General features: G+C 38.8%; 1 protein-coding gene across 1 annotated transcript in view; it reads right to left on the bottom strand.

The window, feature by feature from the left end:
* Positions 1-23,046, bottom strand: part of THSD7B (thrombospondin type 1 domain containing 7B) — an 864,031-nt gene that overhangs the window by 252,341 nt on the left and 588,644 nt on the right. Inside the window, exons 12-13 of the mRNA XM_062199372.1 lie at positions 14,891-15,085; positions 7,531-7,794 (exon numbers count right to left, since the gene is read on the bottom strand). Of these exons, the coding sequence (XP_062055356.1) occupies positions 7,531-7,794; positions 14,891-15,085 (459 nt within the window). The remainder of the gene's footprint in view (positions 1-7,530; positions 7,795-14,890; positions 15,086-23,046) is intronic.

The raw sequence follows: 23,046 nt of genomic DNA, 5'->3' as shown, positions 1-23,046 counted from the left end.
TACAAATGTTGTTTAAGGCATGTCATTTGCAAATATTTTCTTCTGTTCTATCAGTTGTCTAGGTTTTTGGTGGTGTCCTTCACGGCACATAAATCTTCAATTTTGACAAAGTCTCATCTTTTTTCACTTGTTGCTAGTGCTTTATATGTCGAATAAAAGATCATTTTATCTAGCCTGATTCATAATGGTTACTCCTAGGCTTTTTGTCTGCAGTTTTCTAGGTTTGTCTTTATCGGAGGCAGAAAGAATATCCAATAAGAAAGGAAGATTGATGTGTGCCACGGAAGGAGATGCTCTGCTTCTTTGAAGACACAGGAAGTGGCCAGGACCCAAGAGATGCAAGGTATGCCTCAGCAGAACTCAGAGAAATTCAGAAAAAAAGCTTCTTTTCGGAAGCACTTGAGGAAACGTGGCCTGATTACACCTTCATTTTGAACCAGTGAAACTAATTCTGGCAATCTGACCTTTAGAACTGTGAACAAATAAATATGTGTTGCTTTAAGTCATCAAGTTTGCTGTGTTATTAGTAGCCACAGGGTATTAACACACATAGGCACATTGAAGTCATTCACACAGAACACAATTTAGATTGTGTGCTTTAACAGTTATTGAGTATACATGATATCCTGGCACTTGGCCATGTGCTAAGGATGATAGAATGATGGAGCGGACATGGTTACTCCTTTAAGGAGCACACAGTCTTCTGACGTGATGGACTAGGAATGAGGCAAGTAAGTGGAAGTGCTAGGGTCGGTGCCGCACAGATTGCTAAGGGGCATGAGACAGATATGTTCAGCTTCTCATAAGTTCTAGCGGTTGGGGAAAGGTTGCCTTACAGGACTGGCTGGGACTTTTTAGAAAGTGTGACATTTCTGATGGACGTCCAGAGGGTATTAGGAGTCAACTAGAGAATTAGGAAGCACAGGGGAAAGCTAAAGTTACATCAGGAGGGCAGTGTATCGGTTCAGATGGTAAAAGCCTCCTAGAAGTGAATGTTACATATTGTGGTAAGAAAGAACCCCCAAACTGCTAGAGTTCAGTAGGGAGGACACAGGATGAGCCTTCAGGGTCTAGGTCACGAAGGGCTTAGCATCCCATGCTAAGGGGTCTGAGCAGTGAATTACCATTGAAGGTTTAAAATCCACGAGAATGATAATCAGATTGGCTTTTGGAGACTATTCCTTTCATTACAATTTTGAGAAGGGTGGTAGGAGAAAGGACTGAGAAACGCTAGTGGATGGGCAACCACTGCTGCAAATCTTTAAGAAAGGCACAAGGGGCCGGTGCCATGGCTCATTTGGCTAATCTTCCACCTACGGTGCCAGCATCCCATATAGGTGCCGATTCTAGTCCAGTTGCTTCTCTTGCAATCCAGCTCTCTGCTATGGCCCGGGAGGGCAGTGGAGGATGGCCCAAGTGCTTGGGCTCCTGCACCCACATGGGAGACCGGGAGGGAGCACCTGGCTCCTGGCTTCGGATCAGCGTAGCTCCGGGCGTGACAGCCATTTGGGGGGGTGAACAAACGGAAGGAAGACCTTTCTCTCTGTTTCTCTCTCTCACTGTCTATAACTCTACCTGTCAAATAAAAAATTAAAAAAAAAAAAAGAAAGGCACAAACAGGGATGGAGAAAGATGGATACAGAGACAGACTTCTAAAGAAACAAATTTATATGAGTTGTATATCAACAGAAGCAACATCTAAATGGGAAAAACACAGAAACATATTCTTCATCTTGTCAGACTTAAATCTCTTTGGCCCAGGTTCTATTATCTTCCTTAAGTGGTATTTGAAGAGTCTTTCAATGTCTCAGGAAATATAAATTTGTTGAAGTTTTAGGAAACAGGTCTTTTGACTAAAATTGCAGATGACTAAATTGCCTTGTATTTTTTCTGCAAGAGAGGGTAGGGTATAATTCTTTTGTTTCTGTACAGCAAAGCAGAGGGCAGAGAGCTTGTCTGGTAGGACTTTATAAAATGCTATTTTTATCATCTTGCTTAATAAAGATGGAACTTTCAGTCTTTAAGCATGTTCCCCCAGCCTAGCCAAAATAAATCTGTGCATTATGATGTTTTAATACAAATATTTCAATTATATAAAGTTAAACACACACTCAGTTCCAATATAAACTTTCTCAATGTATTAACATTTAAATTCACATTTTCCAGTGGTAAGTATTCAAATAATATTATTATACAAGTATTCAAATAATCTGATTACTTAAATAATTGAAGGACTCTTTATATATTATTATTATAATTATTTTGCTTTGCTATCTGTACCTCCTTATATGTGACAGCAAATTAATGAAATTATAACAAGTTAAGTTGAAAGTGTTTGGTTTCTGAGTAAAACACTAATGTAGATAACTGTCTATCAAAATCAATCATAATTTACCTGGAATCAGATATAAAATATATATCCACTTTATCATTTGATGAATTAAAATTTCTTTATATGGTGATCAGTGGATCACTTTGAAAACTGTGGGTTTTTTTTTCTTCTTTCAAAAACATTCCTTGTTTATTGAAAGGAATGCAATTTAATTTCCTCTCAACCCAAACATATATTAAAGGCAAAATAGAGGCCGGCGCCGTGGCTCAACAGGTTAATCTTCCGCCTTGCGGCGCCAGCACACTGGGTTCTAGTCCCAGTCCAGGCGCCGGATTCTGTCCCAGTTGCCCCTCTTCCAGGCCAGCTCTCTGCTATGGCCTGGGAGTACAGTGGAGGATGGCCCAAGTGCTTGGGCCCTGCACCCCATGGGAGACCAGGACAGGCACCTGGCTCCTGCCATGGGATCGGCGCGGTGCGCCGGCTGCAGCGCACCAGCCGCAGCGGCCATTGGAGGGTGAACCAATGGCAAAAGGAAGACCTTTCTCTCTGTCTCTCTCTCTCACTGTCCACTCTGCCTGTCAAAAAAAAAAAAAAAAAGGCAAAATAGAGCCATGTTTTCCTGTTTGGTCATGTATTTCACTGATGACTTCTCTATGGATATACTTTTGTTACAGCTCTTCTACCAGGAAGGACTGTACACACACACACATACACACACACAGACCCAAGAACTTTTATACAGGCAAATATGTTGCCTCTTATTTAAACCAATCTTTTCATGCATATCCTAAGGCAACATATACTGAGAAACTATGAGGGACAAGACCCTGTGTTAAGCATTGAGGATGGAGAAATGAACACGATTTAGTTGTCATTTTCGATGAGCTCTCGGTTTAAGAATAGGAATAGAAATCTACATGGAGGATTTTTTTAAAAAAAATAAAGCTAAATGTAGGCAGCACCCGATTTCATCCCAAAGAATATGGGGGTCTCAGGAGATGAGGGGAAAGACCACCCTGGGCAGACTATGTACATATTCACCAGCATTCTGGAGGGTCCTGCTAATTATCTGCAAAGCAGAGATCAGGAAAGATGGAAGTTAGGTCAACAGCATGGTGTTATTTGTACTTTACTGTGATTGTTGATTGCTCTTGGCATGATAGCTATCACATAGATAATTGACAACAGAGCACTAGACATCTATTATAAGGGCAGTAGTAAGAACCAGAAAAGGGGAAGATTGAGAGATATTTAGAAGGTAAAATCATTGACACCTGGTGATGTAGTCCTGCCTTCAAAAATGTGTTTTGAATGCCTGCTACTTTCAGGCAGTATTCCAGGTGCTGTGGATATAGCAGGTAAAAAGCTGACATAAGGTAAAAATAAAAACCTCATTACCACTTTCTTGGAACATCACCATTTATTGGATGGATTGTGACAATAAGCAATAACTTTAGAAAAGTAAACGTATAACATGTAAGTTGGTGATTAAGTGCTATGAAAAAAAAAAGACATGGAAGAGGAATGGGAGATGATGAAATGGACTGGTCTGATATGAGGGGATACTGAACAGACTGGAATGAGGCATGAAAACACCACTAGGGAGTGGGACCAATATAGCATGGAAGGAGAAGGAATGCTTTTAGGTTTGGTTTTTGAAGAAAAGAAAACACTGGAGATAAGAGGCACAGTTGGAGGAACTCTCCTCTAATATCTTAATTTTGACATATATTATATTGTGGTCCAAATTGGAAAGTCCTGACCAACATTTGGCCCATTGTCATGGATGGGAAATAAGTCTTGCACTTTGACATTAGGCAGTGGTAGCAGTCATTAGGAACCAACAATGGCTGACAGGACATAGGCATACACCCCATTTTATAAAGTTTCTCTTTTTCCCCACAGTGATGTCTGCAAAGCCAAACAAACACTGTTGTGATTTCCTGTGGATTGAATCATTTGTGTGTGGAAACCATTAGAGTGGATCATTCACAACATGCTGTGTTGTGCTCCTGCAGCCAAGTGTACGGCGGGGAGTATGTAGGAAATCTTAGCAAAAAGAAGCATCTTCCTCAGGAGGAAGTTTCCCTGATGTCATCTTGGAAATGCAGATGGACCTCAACATTCAAGTAAGAGCTGACAAGGGTAAGGCATTTAGTGTTATCAGGAGAACCAGACTGGGTCATGAGTCTGCTTCCAGTTTGTCCATGATGAAAATAGGACTGTTATTATGAAGTGTCTTCAAAAAGTTCAGGGAAAATGCATACTATGAGAAAACTATGAATGGATTTCCATTATTTTTTACACCAAAATAAACATCTTTTAGTTTTGTTTTTCCATGAACATAGCATTTTGAAGTGTGTGTGTGTGTGTGTGTATGTGTGAGAGAGAGAGAAAGAAAGAGAGAGAGAGAGAGAGAGAGAGAGAGAGAGAGGGAGAAAGGGCTCCTCCTACCCCTTACATCCAAGCCACAGAGATTCCTTTGTTTATGCCATAGCATCTTGCCTAGCCTCCGTGCTCTGGATATCCCACAACTGAAATTGCCTTGTTATGGACTTTTACATGCTGCCTTCTTCTCAATCTTTACCCCTCAGATGTATGTCACTTCAGTGGGGATTTACCCTAAGTCTATCTAAAGATTTTCTATTAAGCATCCTTGGAGCTAATCAAGACTTGACATTCTTTTTGTTCATTTATTTTCTTTCTAACCTCACTGTATAATCAACTTCATGAGTTTTTGACTTCCCCATAACTGTACAAACAAAATCACAGATGACAGGTACATAGCAGATATTCATTGCATAGGTTTTGATAAAATAAAAGAAAAAATAGACCAATAAATACATCAAAATTGAAAAAATATGGTGATTAAAGATACCTAGCTTTGGCTTCCTTAAAACAGGTCAGTTATTTGCTTTGATTATATTTAATGTTTTCTGAAGTAAATTGCTTAAAACAATAATATAGACTAACCTACGAAGCAGGTCTAGAACAATGATGGCATTAATTAAAAAAATCATTAAACTTTAAATTACATTCATAGAATATTACATGCAGAACTTATAAAGATGAGCTAGCATACTAGCAACAAAGAACTACCATTTTTCTAACTTTTACATTAGAACTGAACTCAATTTGCTATTTCTTTTCCTATTGACAAAGCTTATTAGTACCAATCTTGATGACTAAGACCAAAATTTATCCATTCATCTTGAAGGTTTTTCACATATTAATTCTTTCCACAATCTTCTGTAAGATTCTTAGTTTTTAACTTTTTATAAAGATATAGGAGCCAGCATTTGTCACAGTGGTTAAGACACTGGTCAGGATGCCTGGCATCCCACTTTGGAGCACCTGGGTTCAATATTTATTTCTGGCTGATGACTCCAGCTTCCTGCTAATGCAGGCCCTAGGAGGCAGCTGTGATGGCTCAATTATTTGGGTTCTTTACACTCATATGAAACACTGGATTGAAATTCAGCCTTCCAGCCTTAGCCTTGGCCTTGGTCCAGCCTCTTTAGCAAGTAAACCAGCAGATGGGCCCTCTCTTACTCTGTCCCTCAATCTCTTTCATAGCTTTCTCTTCATGTCTGCATGCCTTTCCCCACCCCACCTCTCTGTCTCATATATTCATGAGCTACTCTCGATCCCTGCTTCTGGTTGACGTCTGTGCCCTGGGAGGCAGCAATGATGGCTCAAGTGCCTCCTATGTGAAAGATCTGGATTAAGTTCTTGGCTCCGGGCTTTGACCTTGCACAGCTAGGGCACTGCAAGCATTTTGGGGAGTGAGTCAGAGGATGGAAAATCTCTGTCTCTTTCTCTCAAATAAAATAAATTAAAAAACAAAAGCAGCACACGCATTTTAGAATGTAGTTAAAAAATGAAGCAGGAAATTCATAATCTCCATTAAAAAATAGGTTGTAGCCTGTTCCACCAGCTTTCTTTTTTTTTTAAAGATTTATTTATTTATTTGAAAGAGTTACCCAGAGAGAGGAGAGGCAGAGAGAGAGAGAGAGAGAGGTCTTCCATCCGATGGTTCACTCCCCAGATGGCCACAATGGCCGGAGCTGTACCAATCCAAAGCCAGGAGCTTCTTCCAGATCTCCCACGCAGGTGCAGGGGCCCAAGGACTTGGGCCATCTTCCAGTGCTTTCCCAGGCGATAGCAGAGAGCTGGATCGGAAGTGGAACAGCTGGGTCTCGAACCAGTGTGCATATGGGATGCTGGCACTTCAGGCCAGGGTGTTAATCTGCTGTGCAACAGTGCTGCTGGCCCCTCCACCAGTTTTCATTCAGCTATATTTAAGCTTCATTTCTATCTCCATTCATCCATATCTTTCTTTTTATTATTTTTTATTTCATAAATGTGAATTTACAAAGTGCAACTTTGGTATTGTTGTGGCTTCCCCCCTCCCCAACCTCCCTCCCTCCCGTGGCCCTCCCCTCTCCCTCTCCCATCCCACCCTTTATCGAGTTTCATTTTCAATTACCTTCATATACTGAAGATCAAATTAGTATATACTAAGCAAGGATTTCAACAGACTGTATTCACACAACCGCACAAGGTATAGGGTATTGTTCGACTAGTAGTGTTTTTAGGTTTCATAGTAAAACACATTAAGGACAGAGATCCTACGTGGGGAGCATGTACCCAGTGCATATCTTTCCAATTCTTCCACCAAGATTTTAGAAAGATAGTCATCTCTCCAAATAATGGCTTAGAAGCCTCTGCCAGATTTTTTCCTTTCATTTCTACTGTCTGTTTTGGTGTACTTTTACCACATATTGAAAAACATTCAAAATCAACTTTTTCATTAGTGTTCTATCAACTACTTTAGAAGAAATTTAAGGGCAGATGCCTTCTGCATATTTCATCAGGGTACCAAACAACACTGTAAAATATTTCATTTGGATTGGATTTTGGCCCCTTGGTAAAGTGAGTAACTGTGCTAACCATCAGTAAGTAAGTGGCCAACAAGCAAAGATGAAGTATAGAGCAAACGAATCAAAGATCCAAAATAATCATAGTCCAGGTCATCACTGAGCTATGAATGTGTGCATTAATTATGTTGATATTCATTGAGAGATGTGTTAATGAAAACAATTATTAAATTAAAAATCCACTAATTATAGGCCTTGACAAATCTCCTGAGCTTCGTGTCAGCATTCTCATCATTTATTTCACATCCAACTCCTTACCAGAGCTGTTGCAGTGGGAGGGATCAACAGGTCTTCCATTTTTATCAGAGCACACTACTGCTCGAAAGCGCACACCTTTCCCACATTCTTTGCTGTCTCCTTGTACCCGCAGTCCTCGCTGAGGCTCCATTCTGGCTTCTGGAAGAATGCAATCTGACCAATTTCCATGAGGTTGGGATATAAACACATCACAAGGACAGAGTTCCGTTTCCTCAAGCGGGTACAGTTCAGCATCCCGGCATTTCTCCTTCTTTCTGCTTTTTCCTGTGCCAACAAGAGACACTGATGTATTAATTTGGTATGTGTCATTTTATTAAAAGCCACTCACACATTTGCACTTACAAATTTTCCTTTTTTCACTTTTTTTAAAAAAAGTCTTATTTATTTACTTGAGAGGCAGAGTTACAGAGAGGGAGAGACACAGAGAGAGGTCTTTCATCTGCTGGTTTACTCCCCAGATGGCTCCAATAGGCAGAGCTGAGCAGATCTGATCTGAAGCCACGAACTTCTTTCAGGTCTTTCATATGGGTGCAGAGGCTCAAGCACTTGGGCTCTCCTTTATTGCTCTCCCAGGCTATCAGCAGAAAGTTGGATCTGAAGTAGAACAGCCAGGACAGGAAGCGGCACCCATATGGGATGCCGTTGCTGCAAGTGGATGCTTAACCTACTATACCACAGTGTTAGCGTCTCACTTTTTTTTTAAACGTGGAAGTAAATCCTAAATGGAAGTAAATCTTGTGAAGTTCAAACTAACTTGGAAAGAAATGGTTTTATGTGGATATTGTAAGAAAATCCTTAGAAAGTATTTTGTATAGTAGCTAAACAAGAAAATCTTGTCAAAATTATTTAATATTAATTTTCATGTACTTTGTTGTTAAAACTGACTACCTTGTCTACATTATCCTTGAAGCTAATGGTTGCCAAGGAAACCAATGAAAGGGTATACATAAAAACTCCTTCCCCTTTTCCTCATGTAACTTTGTTTCTTAAAGAGTTTATTTAGCCAAGAAGCAAGCTGTTCTCCCTTCCAGTGGCCCTAGAGTGAGGGTATGAGTCTTTGGCATGTGATGGACAAAGCTGAATTCATTCTGGCTCCTGCTATTAAGCAGCTCACAGTTCACAAGTGATGGACACAAACCATAAATTGAAATGAATGATCAAATAACGTCAACTAATGAAATCAGAGAAAAAGCTTTGACTACTATTTTTAGAGACTCTTTTAACTTAAGTATTCTAGAGTACTATTTATCTTACCAATTGCCTTTCAGGGACCTTTTAGCTGTGACCCCAACTTTAAGTAATGATGCAGTATCACTTCTCACAGCTGTGAATACTCAATAACATATTTAGTTGATTCTAGCCTTTGATTTGAGCCAACTTTTTTGCAAGCACACTTCTTTGAGATTATCAAATATTTTCCTATAATGTAATTCTACCTTTTGTTTCCTCATTACTGAATCATTAGCTGCTCATCGCTTGTTATAAAAATACAGGCAGCCTTATTGGTCTTTCTAGTCTTTGTGGCTGTTTTGGAAACACCTAATGCCAGCTGATGCCTGGTTATTTTCTCAATGTCAGATGTTTGCATCATACGCCAATTCTACAATTTTCTGCCATGATGCTTAGGGCTGCAAGAAGTAGGAAGCATCCCTGAAGGACCTGACATTGATGAGACCATAGCTTCAGACGCATCATTGTCACTTGGAGAGGATGCATTCATCTGCCAATACCATTAAAAACACTTAAAATGAGTTTGAGAAGCACACCACTCAGCATGACCATGAGAATTTGCTGTGGAGACATACATCTATCAGTGGGTAGTGATTGGTTCCTTCCTATCAACATTCTTCTCTTCCCAAACTCTCATAATCTAACGTTGAAACTTCCTGTCTATTTGTTCAATTTCTGCTCTCTTCTCAACTCACTTAATCCTGGATTCTGAGTCTTCCTATTTCTGTGATAAATCAACAGTAACAAGGGAAAAAGCCCTAGAATAGCTCTTACTTATTCAGACACGATCAAGTAGTGATAGTTTAGTGTGCTGACTACACTCTCATTTGTAAAATATCTTAAGTCCTATCATGCTCTATCTTTTCATCCCTCAGCTCCCTTGCCCCATGTCCCCATCATCCCTCAGGGCACAGTGCATCTATTTATTTGGTGAATGCTTTTCATCCTTTGGTTCTCTCTTAACTGCTGGAGCTCCTATGTTGTACTGTCTTCTGATCCAACAACTTTACCTAATTGATGAGTTAAATTACTACATATCATTTTTAAATTTCAAATTATTATCTTTATCCAAGATTTCTTTATGAAGCACCTAGGCCACACACTGGGTTCTGCACCTAAAGAACTCATTGAGTTCACTGTGGCAAAACCCAAACTAATACATTCTTCCCCCTATAATCTTTTTTTTTCTGTATATTTCCCAATTCTACCAACATGACCGACCCAAAAATTGGAATGCTATACTTAAATCATTCTAATGGAACATTTACATCTGATTAACGACCAAGAGTAATCAACTCAAATGCTTAAATATGTCTTGAATCAGTCCACTGTATTAAATTCTAACTGATACACCTACAAATCACACTTTAATAACTACTATAGCTTCCTGCAAGGTCTTGTTGCTACTGTACCTCACTCTTTTCGATCTTTTTCACTTACTGTAGTCAGAGATGGCTATCTAAGAGGTAAATGTGACAGCATCACTCTTGGTAGTCATCCATGCCCCATCACAGTTAACAGAATGAAGCCCAGACTCCTTATCATGGTTGTCAAGGCCTCAAAGGAACTGAGCCCTCTAGCATCCACCTTCTGCTTACACTGCACCACTCTACCTCCAGCACAATACACTCCGGTTCTACTGAGCACCTTCCAGTTCCTGGAAATTACTCACTTGGCTTTATGAAGTGTCAGTCCAGAAATTTCCATCAATTCTATCCTCCCCTTTTACTTTAAAGACTACTTGTTCTTCAGATTCAAAGTAACAGACTTCTTCCTCAAGAAATCTGTTCTTGGACACACTCTGCAACTCAGCTTAGAAGGAGAGGCTCTTTTAAACTGATATCTTGTGTAGGCAAAATAATAACCCTTCAAGGACATCCACATTTTAATACTTGAAACCTTCAATATGTTACAATATTTTGCAAAATAGACTTCGCAGACGTGACCAAAAGTATGGCCCTTGAGAGGTAGAGATAATTGTGGATTATCTGTTTAGATTCAACTAATCATAAGGCTCCTTAAGCTCAGGGAACTCTTCCGGGCTGAGTAGAGGATCTCAGGGAATTTAACTACAGAATACTGACCAGAGAGGTGCAATGTTACTGGCTTTGAAGATAGAGGAAGGGAGGAAGACCCTAAAGCAAAGAATGTTGGCAGCCTCTATGAGTTTGAAAACCAAAGGAAACAAACTGTCCCTGGAGTCTCAAGGAAGGAAGGAAGCCCTGTCAACATCTTGTCTTTAGCTCTCTGAAAGCCATGTCAGATTTCAGACTTATAAAACTGTAAAATAATAAATTTGTTATTTTAAGCTAGTTGTATGGTGATTTGTAATACATCTATAAGAAACAAATGCAGCACCCAATACAACAGCTACTATAGTAGATGCTATATTGTAATTGTCTGGAATTATCTATAGCAAAAATCTTGCCACATCAGCAATCATACTATAAACTGTTAAATTAGAATCATGTCTATCCATTCCCATGTGACAATGCTTAGGCATAAGACTTGTACATGGTAACCAATGAGAAAAGGAATTTGTAAAAAAAAAAAAAGGAGATACAGAAGAAAAATAAAAAAAATAAAGGATGGAATGAAGGAAAGAAAGGAGGAGGAGGAAAGGAGAGAGGAGAGGAGAAAGAGGTGAAGTGGGAGGGAAATGCAGGAAGAGTCTGGGATAAAAAGAAAGAAAATATTCATTTAAAAGAACCAGAACAAATACTTTATGCAAATACTTGTGTCTACATTTGTGAGAGTCTTCTTAATTACATGGCAGCACTGTTTGAACGAGGATTACAAGTTACTTACTGCAGAAACACTTCTCACAATAAGAAGCAAGCAATCATCAGCCTTTTATTGGGACTACATTATCATCAAAATTAGTAGCAATCTTTGGATTTCAAAACATCTAGTACTAAAAATTCAATTCCTAGTATAGGTCTAAAGACATTTTCCTCTTTAAATTAGAGTGTGTACTAATTATCTAGCTGTTTTAACATAAACCTACGTGTGTGTGTGTGTGTGTATAAAAATTTCAAGTTTACAAATAGGCAGATCTGGAATAAGCTGGACCCAGAAAGACACAAACCGCATAGCTCTCTTATATGTGGGAACTAACATTTTAAAAACAAACAAAAAATAAAAAAGAAAGAAATGTCTAAGTCTGTAAGCATTGCTGCAAATATAGTTTTGTAAAACTCATATATACCTTTGTCAAACCAATGGCTAAGAATGTTATACTACTACAGTTTTAATGATCTGTGATCACTTTAAAATTTATTGTATATGGGTTAGATGGTCATTTTTCCATTCAATTATGTTTATAATTTTTGTCTGTATTCCTACTAAACTAGGGTCTTTTTTCATTTTTACTTGTTAAAATTCCTATTTAGTGAAGTATTAAGCCTTTTTACCATAATGTAAATTTAAAATAGGTTGTCTCATAAACAAAAAAAGAAAAAAGAAAGAAAGCAAGGAAGCAAGGTAGGAGGAAGAGAGAGGAAGGGAAGGTGGAAGGGGAAGGGAACATCATTATGTTCTTAGAATTGTATGTGCAAATCACATTGAATTTGTTAAAAACTAATTAAAAATTAAAATTAAAAAAGGGGCAGACTTTTCTACCAAATGGCAGCCTTTCTGCATAATTAATTGAATATTTATAGTACTGTAAAAACACCTGCTTTAGTCACCACTCAGCCTACAACATCAGTCAAGAGAAGGTACAACAGTACAACACATGGTATACCCCCAAATAGTGAATTAAAGTTTCTGCTAAAAGAGAAAAATATACTCTAGAAGGCCCCATATTCAATCTCTCTCTCTCTCTCTCTCTCTCTCTCTCTCTCTCAATTCTGTGTGTATATGTGTGTGTGTGTGTGTTGGTGTGTGAAAGAGAGAAAGAATCACTTTGCTTTGGGGCCTGAATCCACGGCTTTTACTACTATTCATGCTTGAGGTTTTTTTTTCATTTGCTACCAAATTACAGAAGAGATATCAAAATACAAGTATTGATTTCACAACAAAAATAAACCCTGAAAAATATCAATATTTCAATTAACTGCTAGTTTTTCTTTCAACAGTGATACTAAATGATTCCTTTGAATGATTTCTTTAACTACTGTATTCCCATGAAAACACACAAAGATCAATTAGGCACAAAAAATCGCCTAAGATAGGAATTTCAAAAAGAAATTTTAGTCTTTTAGTATTAGAATTCTTAAGGTAGAGTATTCAAAAGAGTTTAACTATTTTTCAATATTTATATAAAAAGAGTGTATTATAAGTAAAACTCAAATTCATTGAAGTTTTAACACTTCAGAACACAAACCATGCTGGTTGTAAAATGAATAAATATCCTAGAATATTCCATATTTTTCATTATCCTTTTGCACCTGCAAAATATCATTAGCAAACCAGGAGAAAGAAAAGAATTGGCTTCAAATTAAGCTGATGTTTCCTTTAAAGCAAATTCTCTCTCAACTCAAAGATACAAAGATTTGTTCGGATAACGGCTTCTGGCACATTATCTATCTATCTGTCCATCTATCCATGCATCTATCTATACATATGTATTTTTTTTACAAAGTTTCACCACATTGGCCTTTGAACTTGGAGTTAAAAGGACATGCATAAGTTCCACAAGCTCTTTAAACTCTGTTCATATGCACACGTATTTGTGGAAGAGAGAGTGTTATCTTATTTGATGTTTCTATTTGTGATTATACATTTCTGCTAACTACACTTATAATTGAGCTCCCAGTTTGTGTGGATGAATGCTGTGAAGGGCTCTAGTCAATAAAATTAATCCAGGATAGTGAGTTAAACCCAAAATATGATCAGGTAAATAATGCATTCAAAGAGGCCTTGAAACCCAGAGAACCAGCACTTGAACTATTCAAGTCAACAAATGGCCTTCTATGCCTAATTCTTCAATGTCAACACCAATTTTATTATATCAATGATTACTGTGACATTTTTAGCTTAGTATTCTATTCCCTGAATTATGTTTTCTACATATACAAGTAAACATTCATTTAAGAGAAGTTGTAGTAGATTTTTCCAGAAAAGTAGTAAAGGAAACTAGTCTATCAATTATTTGTATATTGAAGGCAAAGATTTCTCTAGGACTTCAATTAAATTATCTGTTATTTTGAATTCTAATACTTTTTTTCAGAATCAAACAGAATCAATAATTAATAACATACCACTGAAATAGAATATATACATAAGTGTATACGCAATTATATACATGTAATGGATGTTTGCCTTACACTGATAAACTTTTATCATGTCCAACTGCCCACAAGGCAGTGGCAATAATATGGATTAGATCCGCCTTTGATATTCTTTCCAAATCAATGATTACTTTCAATCTTGCTGAGATCTTGGCCTGATAAAACACCAGAGACTTTGCCATTAACTACACGAAAGAAGCTGATGAACAAAGTGCATTTTATGACTACAGAGATTATAAATTAAACAGAGAAGAACTTTTTAACCATAAAATGGCTCATGTCTTTCCTTCATTTTCCAAGTTTTAACTTAAGTGTTGGAATAAGGCCATAAGCCCTGGGCATTTGAGGTTTCTGGTTATCCCTGCCTTCTTTCAAGAGCTCAGTTCCACCTCACATGTATATTGTTCCCCACCCCAGCCCCTGCATTCTTCCCCAGGTTTGGAAACCAGTGGGTCAAACCTGAAGAACCAGTATGGAGAAGCTCACCTCTGCCTGCTGCTCCCCCTCACTCCTAACCCACCTAAGATATAAAAGGGCCCAGCCTGTGGGGTGGAGTCCTCTTCCAAGTGTTCAGTCTATGACCATGATGGCAGTTCGTTGACTTATGTGGATTTATTTTCTCTGAATAAATTCAGTCTGGCTGCGAGTTCGTATTCTGCACCCCTTTTCCTGATATCTTGGTGCCCCATGTGAGGAGGCACAGATCTGTACTCTTTTCTTTACATCAAGGGCATATGATGTGCAAGGCAATGCACTAGTTATTGAGCATATGTATTGGGGAATGTGGGTAGAGGGAGAGACTTGACTCAAATTCCAGATTTTGGAGCTTATATTCTACCTACCAGATTCAGGCATGTGTAGCTGTTTGTAGCTAACGAATGACAGGTGCATCCTACCTGTGAGCTGTCGACGCCTACTTTGTGTGGCTTCGCAATTCAGGGAGCAGGGTGTAAACTTGGACCAAACAGTGAACGTGCAGTCTTCTCGACACGGGACGGTACATTCTTGGACAAGGGCAGGCATGCCATGTGTCTGCTTGAGGCATTTTGTCATTTCTGCAGGCTGGTTATCATCAGAGATGCATGAAACAGCTAAAAAAAACAAAACAAAAAAGGTACAAACTCTTTTTGTTATTATTTTGATGAAATCAGTCAGTTTCTAGTTCTTTGACAAAATAGCAGAACTCTCCTGTGTTTGAAAATTTGGTTTTTATTTTGATCGGATGTGGTGTTCTAAACAGCTAACCTTATTGCTCCCTGGAAATTATATTTTTATTGTTACCATTGGAGGAATTTGAGGATTTAATTTGGTTTCATTATTAATCCAAAACCTACATTGACAGCAATCAAAATAACGTCCAGTAGTTTAATTGCACTTCCTGCTTATGAGTATCTGATCTCTAGAGATGATATAAAACTACAAAGAGGCCGGCGCCGCGGCTCACTAGGCTAATCCTCCGCCTTGCGGCGCCGACACACCGGGTTCTAGTCCCAGTCGGGGCACCGATCCTGTCCCGGTTGCCCCTCTTCCAGGCCAGCTCTCTGCTGTGGCCAGGGAGTGCAGTGGAGGATGGCCCAAGTTCTTGGGCCCTGCAACCCATGGGAGACCAGGATAAGCACCTGGCTCCTGCCATCAGAACAGCGCGGTGCACCGGCCGCAGCGCGCTACCGCGGCGGCCATTGGAGGGTGAACCAACGGCAAAAAGGAAGACCTTTCTCTCTATCTCTCTCTCTCACTGTCCACTCTGCCTGTCAAAAATTAAAAAAAAAAAAACAAAAAAAAAAACTACAAAGAGAATCTACAAAAGTAGGCAAGATGAGGACAAAGTAAAAAGAACCTAAGTACCTAAAGAAATCTTACAGACTCTTCCTAAATTTGACAGTTTTTACTTGTTTACATAACACTTATGGAAGTACTTCTGTGTTTGCATTACAATCAATATTTAAAAAGAAATGTTCCATATCTATAAACTCTTTTGTCCTTCTTACTTTTTAAGGATCAATTAACTTTTTGAAATGATTTTGTTCATAAGGACAGGCATAATCCATCCAGGTAATTTCTGTTAGAAATATCCTGAGGGTTCTATAAGTTTTCAAGGTTTCTCTCACACACATTTTCTGCTGGGATATCTGTAATCATATCATAAAATATCTAATAATATCAAGGTTAAACATTTATGAATTTTGTCTTATTTATGCACTAGCTCTTGAGGATATGTATTTATTTATCAATGCCATTTATTTTATTTGATTATGAGTATATGATACTTTGGTACATTTTTTAATTCTCCTTGATTTCTTACAAACTCTCTAAGTTGCATCTCCATATTTTCTGGACCAACGTGTCTCAACCTAGGTACTACTGAAATGTTAGATAGGACAATTTTTGTGAGTGTGTCAGTGAGTCTTAGATATGTTAGGATAATTAATGGCATCGCTGACCTCTTACCCATATATGCCAGAAGTATGCACACCTTCATTGGTGTGACAAGAAAAAAAATGTTTCCAAATATTACAAAATATCCCTTGAAAAAAAGTCACACCCATTGAGAATCATTCTTTTAACTGATTCCTAACTTGATGTCTAAGAAAACACACAGACTTCCCTGCATCACTGCAGATCTCTGTATTTGCAACTGTGGGCAAGCATTACAGGAATATTTTTGCCTTCAAGCATTCTGTGGGACTCTGAGCCTGCATATTGACACCCATATTTGGCATGATTCCACTGGACTTGGTGTGTGTTAATAGATATTTGATGAGTTTATTATCCTAAAGTAACCTGTTTAGGATTATTTTTATTTCAATTCTTTAACATTCACCTTGTGACAAGAAATAAAATGAACATAGTAGAGGATGAGTATTAAGAACTTCTCACAGAAACCCCTTCAATACAGGCAAAGTGCACATGACATCTCCCTTTTGTTGCCCATTCTTCTTATATTCTGTATTTATTTCTTTATTTTGAGAACAGTGGAGAACAAGTGTATCTAAATAGCATAAATCTACCTTTTTTTTAGAAAATTCAGAGCTAAGGGATTAGCTAAGATGACAATGTGCACACACACAATACTTTCTAGTTTGTATATCTGCTCTGTGACAGGTGGAGCTATTCATCCATTTTGATTATTTATATATATATATTTTAAATCAACATCCTAGGAATGAAATCTATCACAAATCAAGCCAACATCACTTGCATTTTCTTTGTTGGGAATATTGCAGCCATTTGTGATTGAATACAGCAAACTGCATTATCTTAAGTAGGGTGCAAGAAAACGTTATTTGAATTGCATGTTTAGATAACTAATTTGGAGTCAATTTAGAGAACTTTTATCTTGCCAAGTATTTTTCCCCAAGATAACAGTGCAGTAAATAACATGTAATGGAATTATAAATACTTGTATAAAAGCATTACTCTTTCAAATTTAAACTTCTAAATATATACAGATGTATTTCAATAACAAATTACTTTTAAAATATTGCACTCATTTTCCATAATTTCTTTTGAATAAGTTTACAATTTGAAAGCTATGAAAACAAACAAGAAAATCAATGATAATCTTGAAGTTCTACAAACTCTCTAAATTAGAATAGATTTACAAAATCCATATTTGGCTTTTATGAATTAATGAAAGAAGCATAAGAAATTAAGAAAGAATATCTAGAGCACATGGTGGAATTCCCAGATATTATATCCAAATGGCAATCACTGCAAGTTACCACTGTATGGGGCTGGGGCTGTGGTGCAGTGGGTTAATCCTCAGCATGTGGCACCAGCATCCCACATGGGCGCTGGTTCTAAGTCCTGGCTGCTTCACTTTGATCCAGCTCTCCGCTATGTCCTGGAAAAGTAGTGGAAGATGGCCCAATTCATTGGGCCCCTACACCTGCGTGGGAGACTGGGAAGAAGCTCCTGGCTCCTGGCTTCAGATGGGTGCTGCTCCAGCAGTTGCAGCCATTTGGAGAGTGAACCAGTGGATGGAAGATCGTCCTCTCTACCTCTGCCTCTCACTGTCTGTAATTCTATTTCTCAAATAAATAAAATATTAAAAAAAATTCCAACTGTAAACATTGGTAATTACACAAACGAAAATATATCATATTAAAATGGGTATAATAAATAGCCGGCACTGTGGCACAGCGGGTTAACGCCTGGCCTGAAGTGCTGGCATCCCATATGCGCGCCAGTTCGAGACCTGGCTGCTCCACTTCTGATCCAGCTTTCTTTCTGCTATGGCCTGGGAAAGCAGTAAGAAGATGGCCCAGGTCCTTGGGCCGCTGCACCCAAGTGGGAGACCTGGAAGAAGCTCCTGGCTCCTGGCTCCTGGCTTTGGATCGCCACAGCTCTGGCTGTTGTGCCCAACTGGGGAGTGAACCAGAAGATGGAAGTCCTCTCTCTCTCTCTCTCTCTCTACTTCTGCTTCTCCTCTCTATGTGTAACTCTGACTTTCAAATAAATAAATAAATCTTTATTAAAATAAAATAAAATGGGTATAATACAATCACCTGTAACAGACTACTGAGAATTCTTAAAACAATGTTTTATATATGCTATGATTTACTAAATGTTCTCAGCCATATTATTGTTATTATTATTTCATTTTAAATGAAAGTTGATAATGATTCAAGCAAGTATGCACATGCACATTCTACTCCCATGATACATTTGTTCCTGGCCAACCTCAGTATCTGAAAGGAAAATCTTGGTTAAATTTTCACCTGATTCTGATGTTACATTTATAATCATTATTAGTCAACCAATAGATCAGATATGAACTAAACACATTCACTGCATTAACAAGCTGTGTAGAGCAAAAATCTATCAGTCCTGTACAAGGTGTTACAGTAGCATAATCTAGTAGAGACTTTCAAGGTCTCTCCAGGACACAGAATGAATGAAGAGTTGAAACATAAAATTTTATGACACTCGTAGTTGCCTGAGGATCACAGTACAACTATTGGTAATCCAAGGTTGAACAGCAACTAAAAAACTATGGGCTGTGCTCTCATTGGTTTAGAAAGGGAATTATGGCTTTTCAGATTCTTCAAGTTCAAGATTTTTTACTTCTTTTCACCTGTGAAAAGAAGAACTAGAAATGATAACATGAACAAATTAAATGAAATAATTTCTTTCTTGGAAGTGGTCTAGTATAAACGGAATCGTTTCTTTACTAAATATTTATTGAACAAGTGTGTATTGAGCTCTGCTAGAAGGTAGACAAATAAAGAAGAAAGAGCAAAGTATAAGGCTGCAGGACTGGAAAGTCATCAGAGGGAATAAAATATACAAAGAAAATTAAAACAGATTTTTTTATAGTAAATGTGGAGCAGAGTAGACAGGGGTATAGCACATTCCAGGGGTACCTTCCACTGAAGAACTCATGAGTGAAATATATTTTTCAATATGTTAGTTATACATAGTCTAGAATAGTTTTGTGACCAACATTAAAGGAATATGATCTCTTTCAATCAGAGAATCCTTGAGGAATAAAGCCAATGGAGTTGTATATACTGATAAAGTTATAGGCTTTCGTATCAAATAGAACTAAAGGTGATTCCCCATTCTTCACTATTACCTTGGAAAAATTATATACACGCTATTAAGATTCAAATAATCCATCCATAAAGTTGGACTAATAATATATACACTACCTGATAAATTGATGCAGAAATGCTTAGCACAAAACTAAGCACTTGGTGTGTTAACACATGAGCTCTGAGAGCTATGCATTATTATCGTGAATAAAGGCCTTTGGACATGCATGAAGTGGCATAAAGGAAGAGTCTATCATCCAGCTGTCTTTGTTATTGGCTCAGAATTTTCCATTCTTGCTCCCTCCCTTCTCCAAAGCCTCTGAACTCTAAGAAGTATGACTAGAATCTTCCTTGACTTACAAGATTGAGGTCAGTGGCCTCTTCCAAAACTGCCCAGTCCTCCCAAGGACACTGTCATAATATTTTCAGATTCTACTTCGCGTTCTTTACCGTGTCTATGAAGGTAAGGCTTATATGTAATCACATAAGATCATAACTCAAGGAAAAATCAGAAACTCAAGTCAAAGGTCTCTAAGGAATTCTTTCCAAAAGCACCAAGATCAAGATCCTTAACAATGATAAATAAAGAGTTTCAAGAGAGGGGAGTGAATATTCACACAAAAGAATGCCGGCCACATGGGCATCCTCACACCTCACTCCACCACTTAACCTAGCTGATGGGGCAGCAGAAACGGGGACTCTGCGTATCTCAGCTAAAGCTGGATTACTGACAGTTTCAGTATCAAAGAAAATTGAGGAGCATACTGCAAAGGATTTTGGACTACTAGAACAATTTAGACTTCATTACTGATCAGAAGACGGATAACTATAAACAGAAAAAAATAGCTTGTGCCCTAGGGTCAGGATAAATCCTATTAAGGTTGCTTTCTCTACCTCCACAGTGGCTCAGACATGAAAACTTGCTTTCATATCTGGACCATTATTATGTAGACCTGCCTTAACTGACCTAACTAAAACTTGTCCACCCATTCACCTACCCACTCATTTCACACAAAAAATATATATAAGAAACTAAGAACTACAAAAAAGTACTGTGTATATGCAGATACACATACACATAAAAATAATCTGTCTTCCAGGAGGGCACAGGAATGGCAGTGACAAGGAGGTAGAGAGAGATGGGAGTATAATAATGTAATTTTCCTAGTGGTGATAATCCAGGAAAACCTGGCTTAAGAGGGAGAAAGTAGTTACTTTACTCTGAAAAGAAAGGTGTAACGTGCAGGCAGGAAAAAATCAGCTCTTATACAGAACTTCCCTGGCAGACAGCCCTGCTTAGTTGAACTCTAAGTCCCGGATCCTTTGGATCATAGCAAATCACTTGTAATCCACAATTTGGAGAAAAGATTTCCCTTTTGGTGCTTTGAAGTGTTTCAAGTACTGTACTATATTAGTAGGAAAGATTTATCCATTAGGAAAGTGAGAGAACATTTATTTCTAACCCTTCCTGTCCTATATTTCTACCTGGACTGAACTGTCTGAGAGAAGTGACAATGCAATTCTTAATTATAATTTCATTTGTAAAACTTGGGATATTGTTGTTTTTTGCTAAAGGAAAATGGTGCTCCTAGGTAAAATTATGGCAAATAGCTCTAGGAGGGTCTCATTACTGGAAATTGTTTGAGTTAGCCATCTTCAGCTCTGGGCTGGAAGCTCTCAGAGCAGCTGCCAGGAGCAGCCGGGTATTCTTGTTAGAGAATGATGGACAAGCAGGTGCTTGAATCAAGCCACTCAGCAGCAGTCACCTGCCAAGTGGGTTATCTGAAACCCTTCAATAATCTTCTTGATGCCTGCCTGAGGTCACCTTTGCCTGCTTATACTACATAGCAAGGAACATATCATGCAGGATTAGTTCAGCTACTTCCTTTTTCTCTTAATTCCTATGCAGGTGAGCCTGGGAAGAAAGGTGCTGAAAGGGGAGGGTGGCACAGGAGAGGAGTTACTAATTGCTTCCCTTGTTATTTGATTCCTTTTCATTCTAGCAGCCTGAAAATGAATGCCCTGACATGAAATGTAAAATTATCTGCGAATTTAACAAAAGAAACAAAGCAGAATTCTGTGTCTCATAGTGAACTTTGTTAAAAGAACTACTGTTAAAATGGGGTGGTCAGGCAGCCCTCTTTGGCTTCAATGATGATTATTCACCATAAATACATGGCTATCACCTCTAAACTCTGACAGTCAGACATGTTGTGATAACTGTCTCTTCTTTAAAATTAGGATATGAAGAGGGCAGGAACTATTGGCCTTATAACAAATGATAATGTTCTCCCTGGGAGAACAAAGAAGGAAGGGGCCTGCCATGTCACATCTGCCCCTGCTCATCACCCTCACCAAGGACACCCACACCACATCCTTGAATTTGCGCTGACCAGAGTTCAGCTCTAATCATGAAAAGAGTAAAAAGAATTTCATTCAAGAGGACGTGATTTGCAGGAAATAGAGATGCTGAAAAACTATAAGGTTTGCTGTCCTGCGAGAGTGGGCTGTGTTGGGGACCAGTGTCTTTGTACAGGTTAAGCAACTGCTTGCAATGCCATCATCCCATATCAGAGCACAGGTTTGAGTCCAGGTTGCTCTGTTTCCGATCCAGCTTCCTGCTAATGCACCTGGGAAGGCAGTGCATGATGGGGCTTTGCTGTACTTGGCCCCTGACACCCACACAGTAGAACAAGACCGAGTTCTAGGCTCCCTCTTGGTTTCAGCGTGGCCCAGAACTGGATCCTGAGGGTATTTGGGTACTTGAAGAACGAACCCATGGATAGAGAATCTCTCTCTCTCTTTTTCTCTTTCTCTCTGTCTGTCTGTCACTGTACTTTTTTTTTTTTTTTTTTTTTGGACAGACAGAGTTAGACAGAGACAGAGACAGAGAAAAAGGTCTTCCTTCCTTTGGTTCACCCCCCAAATGGCTGCTACGGCTAGTGTGCAGCACGGATTTGAAGCCAGGAGCCAGGTGCTTCCTTCTGGTCTCCCATGCTGGTGCAGGGCCCAAGCATTTGGGCCATCCTTCACTGCCTTCCCGGGCCACAGCAGATTGCTGGACTGGAAGAGGAGCAACCGGGACAAGAAATAAATATACAAGTTTTTTTTTTTTTTTAAAGAGTGGGCTGCCACATTTCAGATGTATAGCACAATCTTTCAGCATAGCAAGGAGCTAAGAGGGTGGGAAGCGATTGCCCATTTCCAGAAACACTCATAGCATGTGTTCGATCTGTCAGGCCTACACTGGTACTCCAGGACACACAGATTGGAAAAAAAATGGCAATAAGATTTTACAAGACTAAGGGTACTTCGAGAGCACAGCACTGGGGCCTCAGGCATTGGGCAGTCAGAGGAATCTTTCTGGAAGGAACAACACATGAATTGTGAGTAGCACATGTCCAGTGAAAACAGCATGAGCGAGCTAGAGGCTTGTAACACTGGGGCACCTGTGCGGAGGAACAAGCAGTGTGATGGGCTTGCACTGGTTTTCTGCTCTTGCTACTTGTTACAGT

The sequence above is a fragment of the Lepus europaeus genome, chromosome 1 (genome assembly GCF_033115175.1).
Source record: "Lepus europaeus isolate LE1 chromosome 1, mLepTim1.pri, whole genome shotgun sequence".
Lineage (NCBI taxonomy): Eukaryota > Metazoa > Chordata > Mammalia > Lagomorpha > Leporidae > Lepus > Lepus europaeus.
This window is presented reverse-complemented; position numbering and strand designations above follow the sequence as displayed.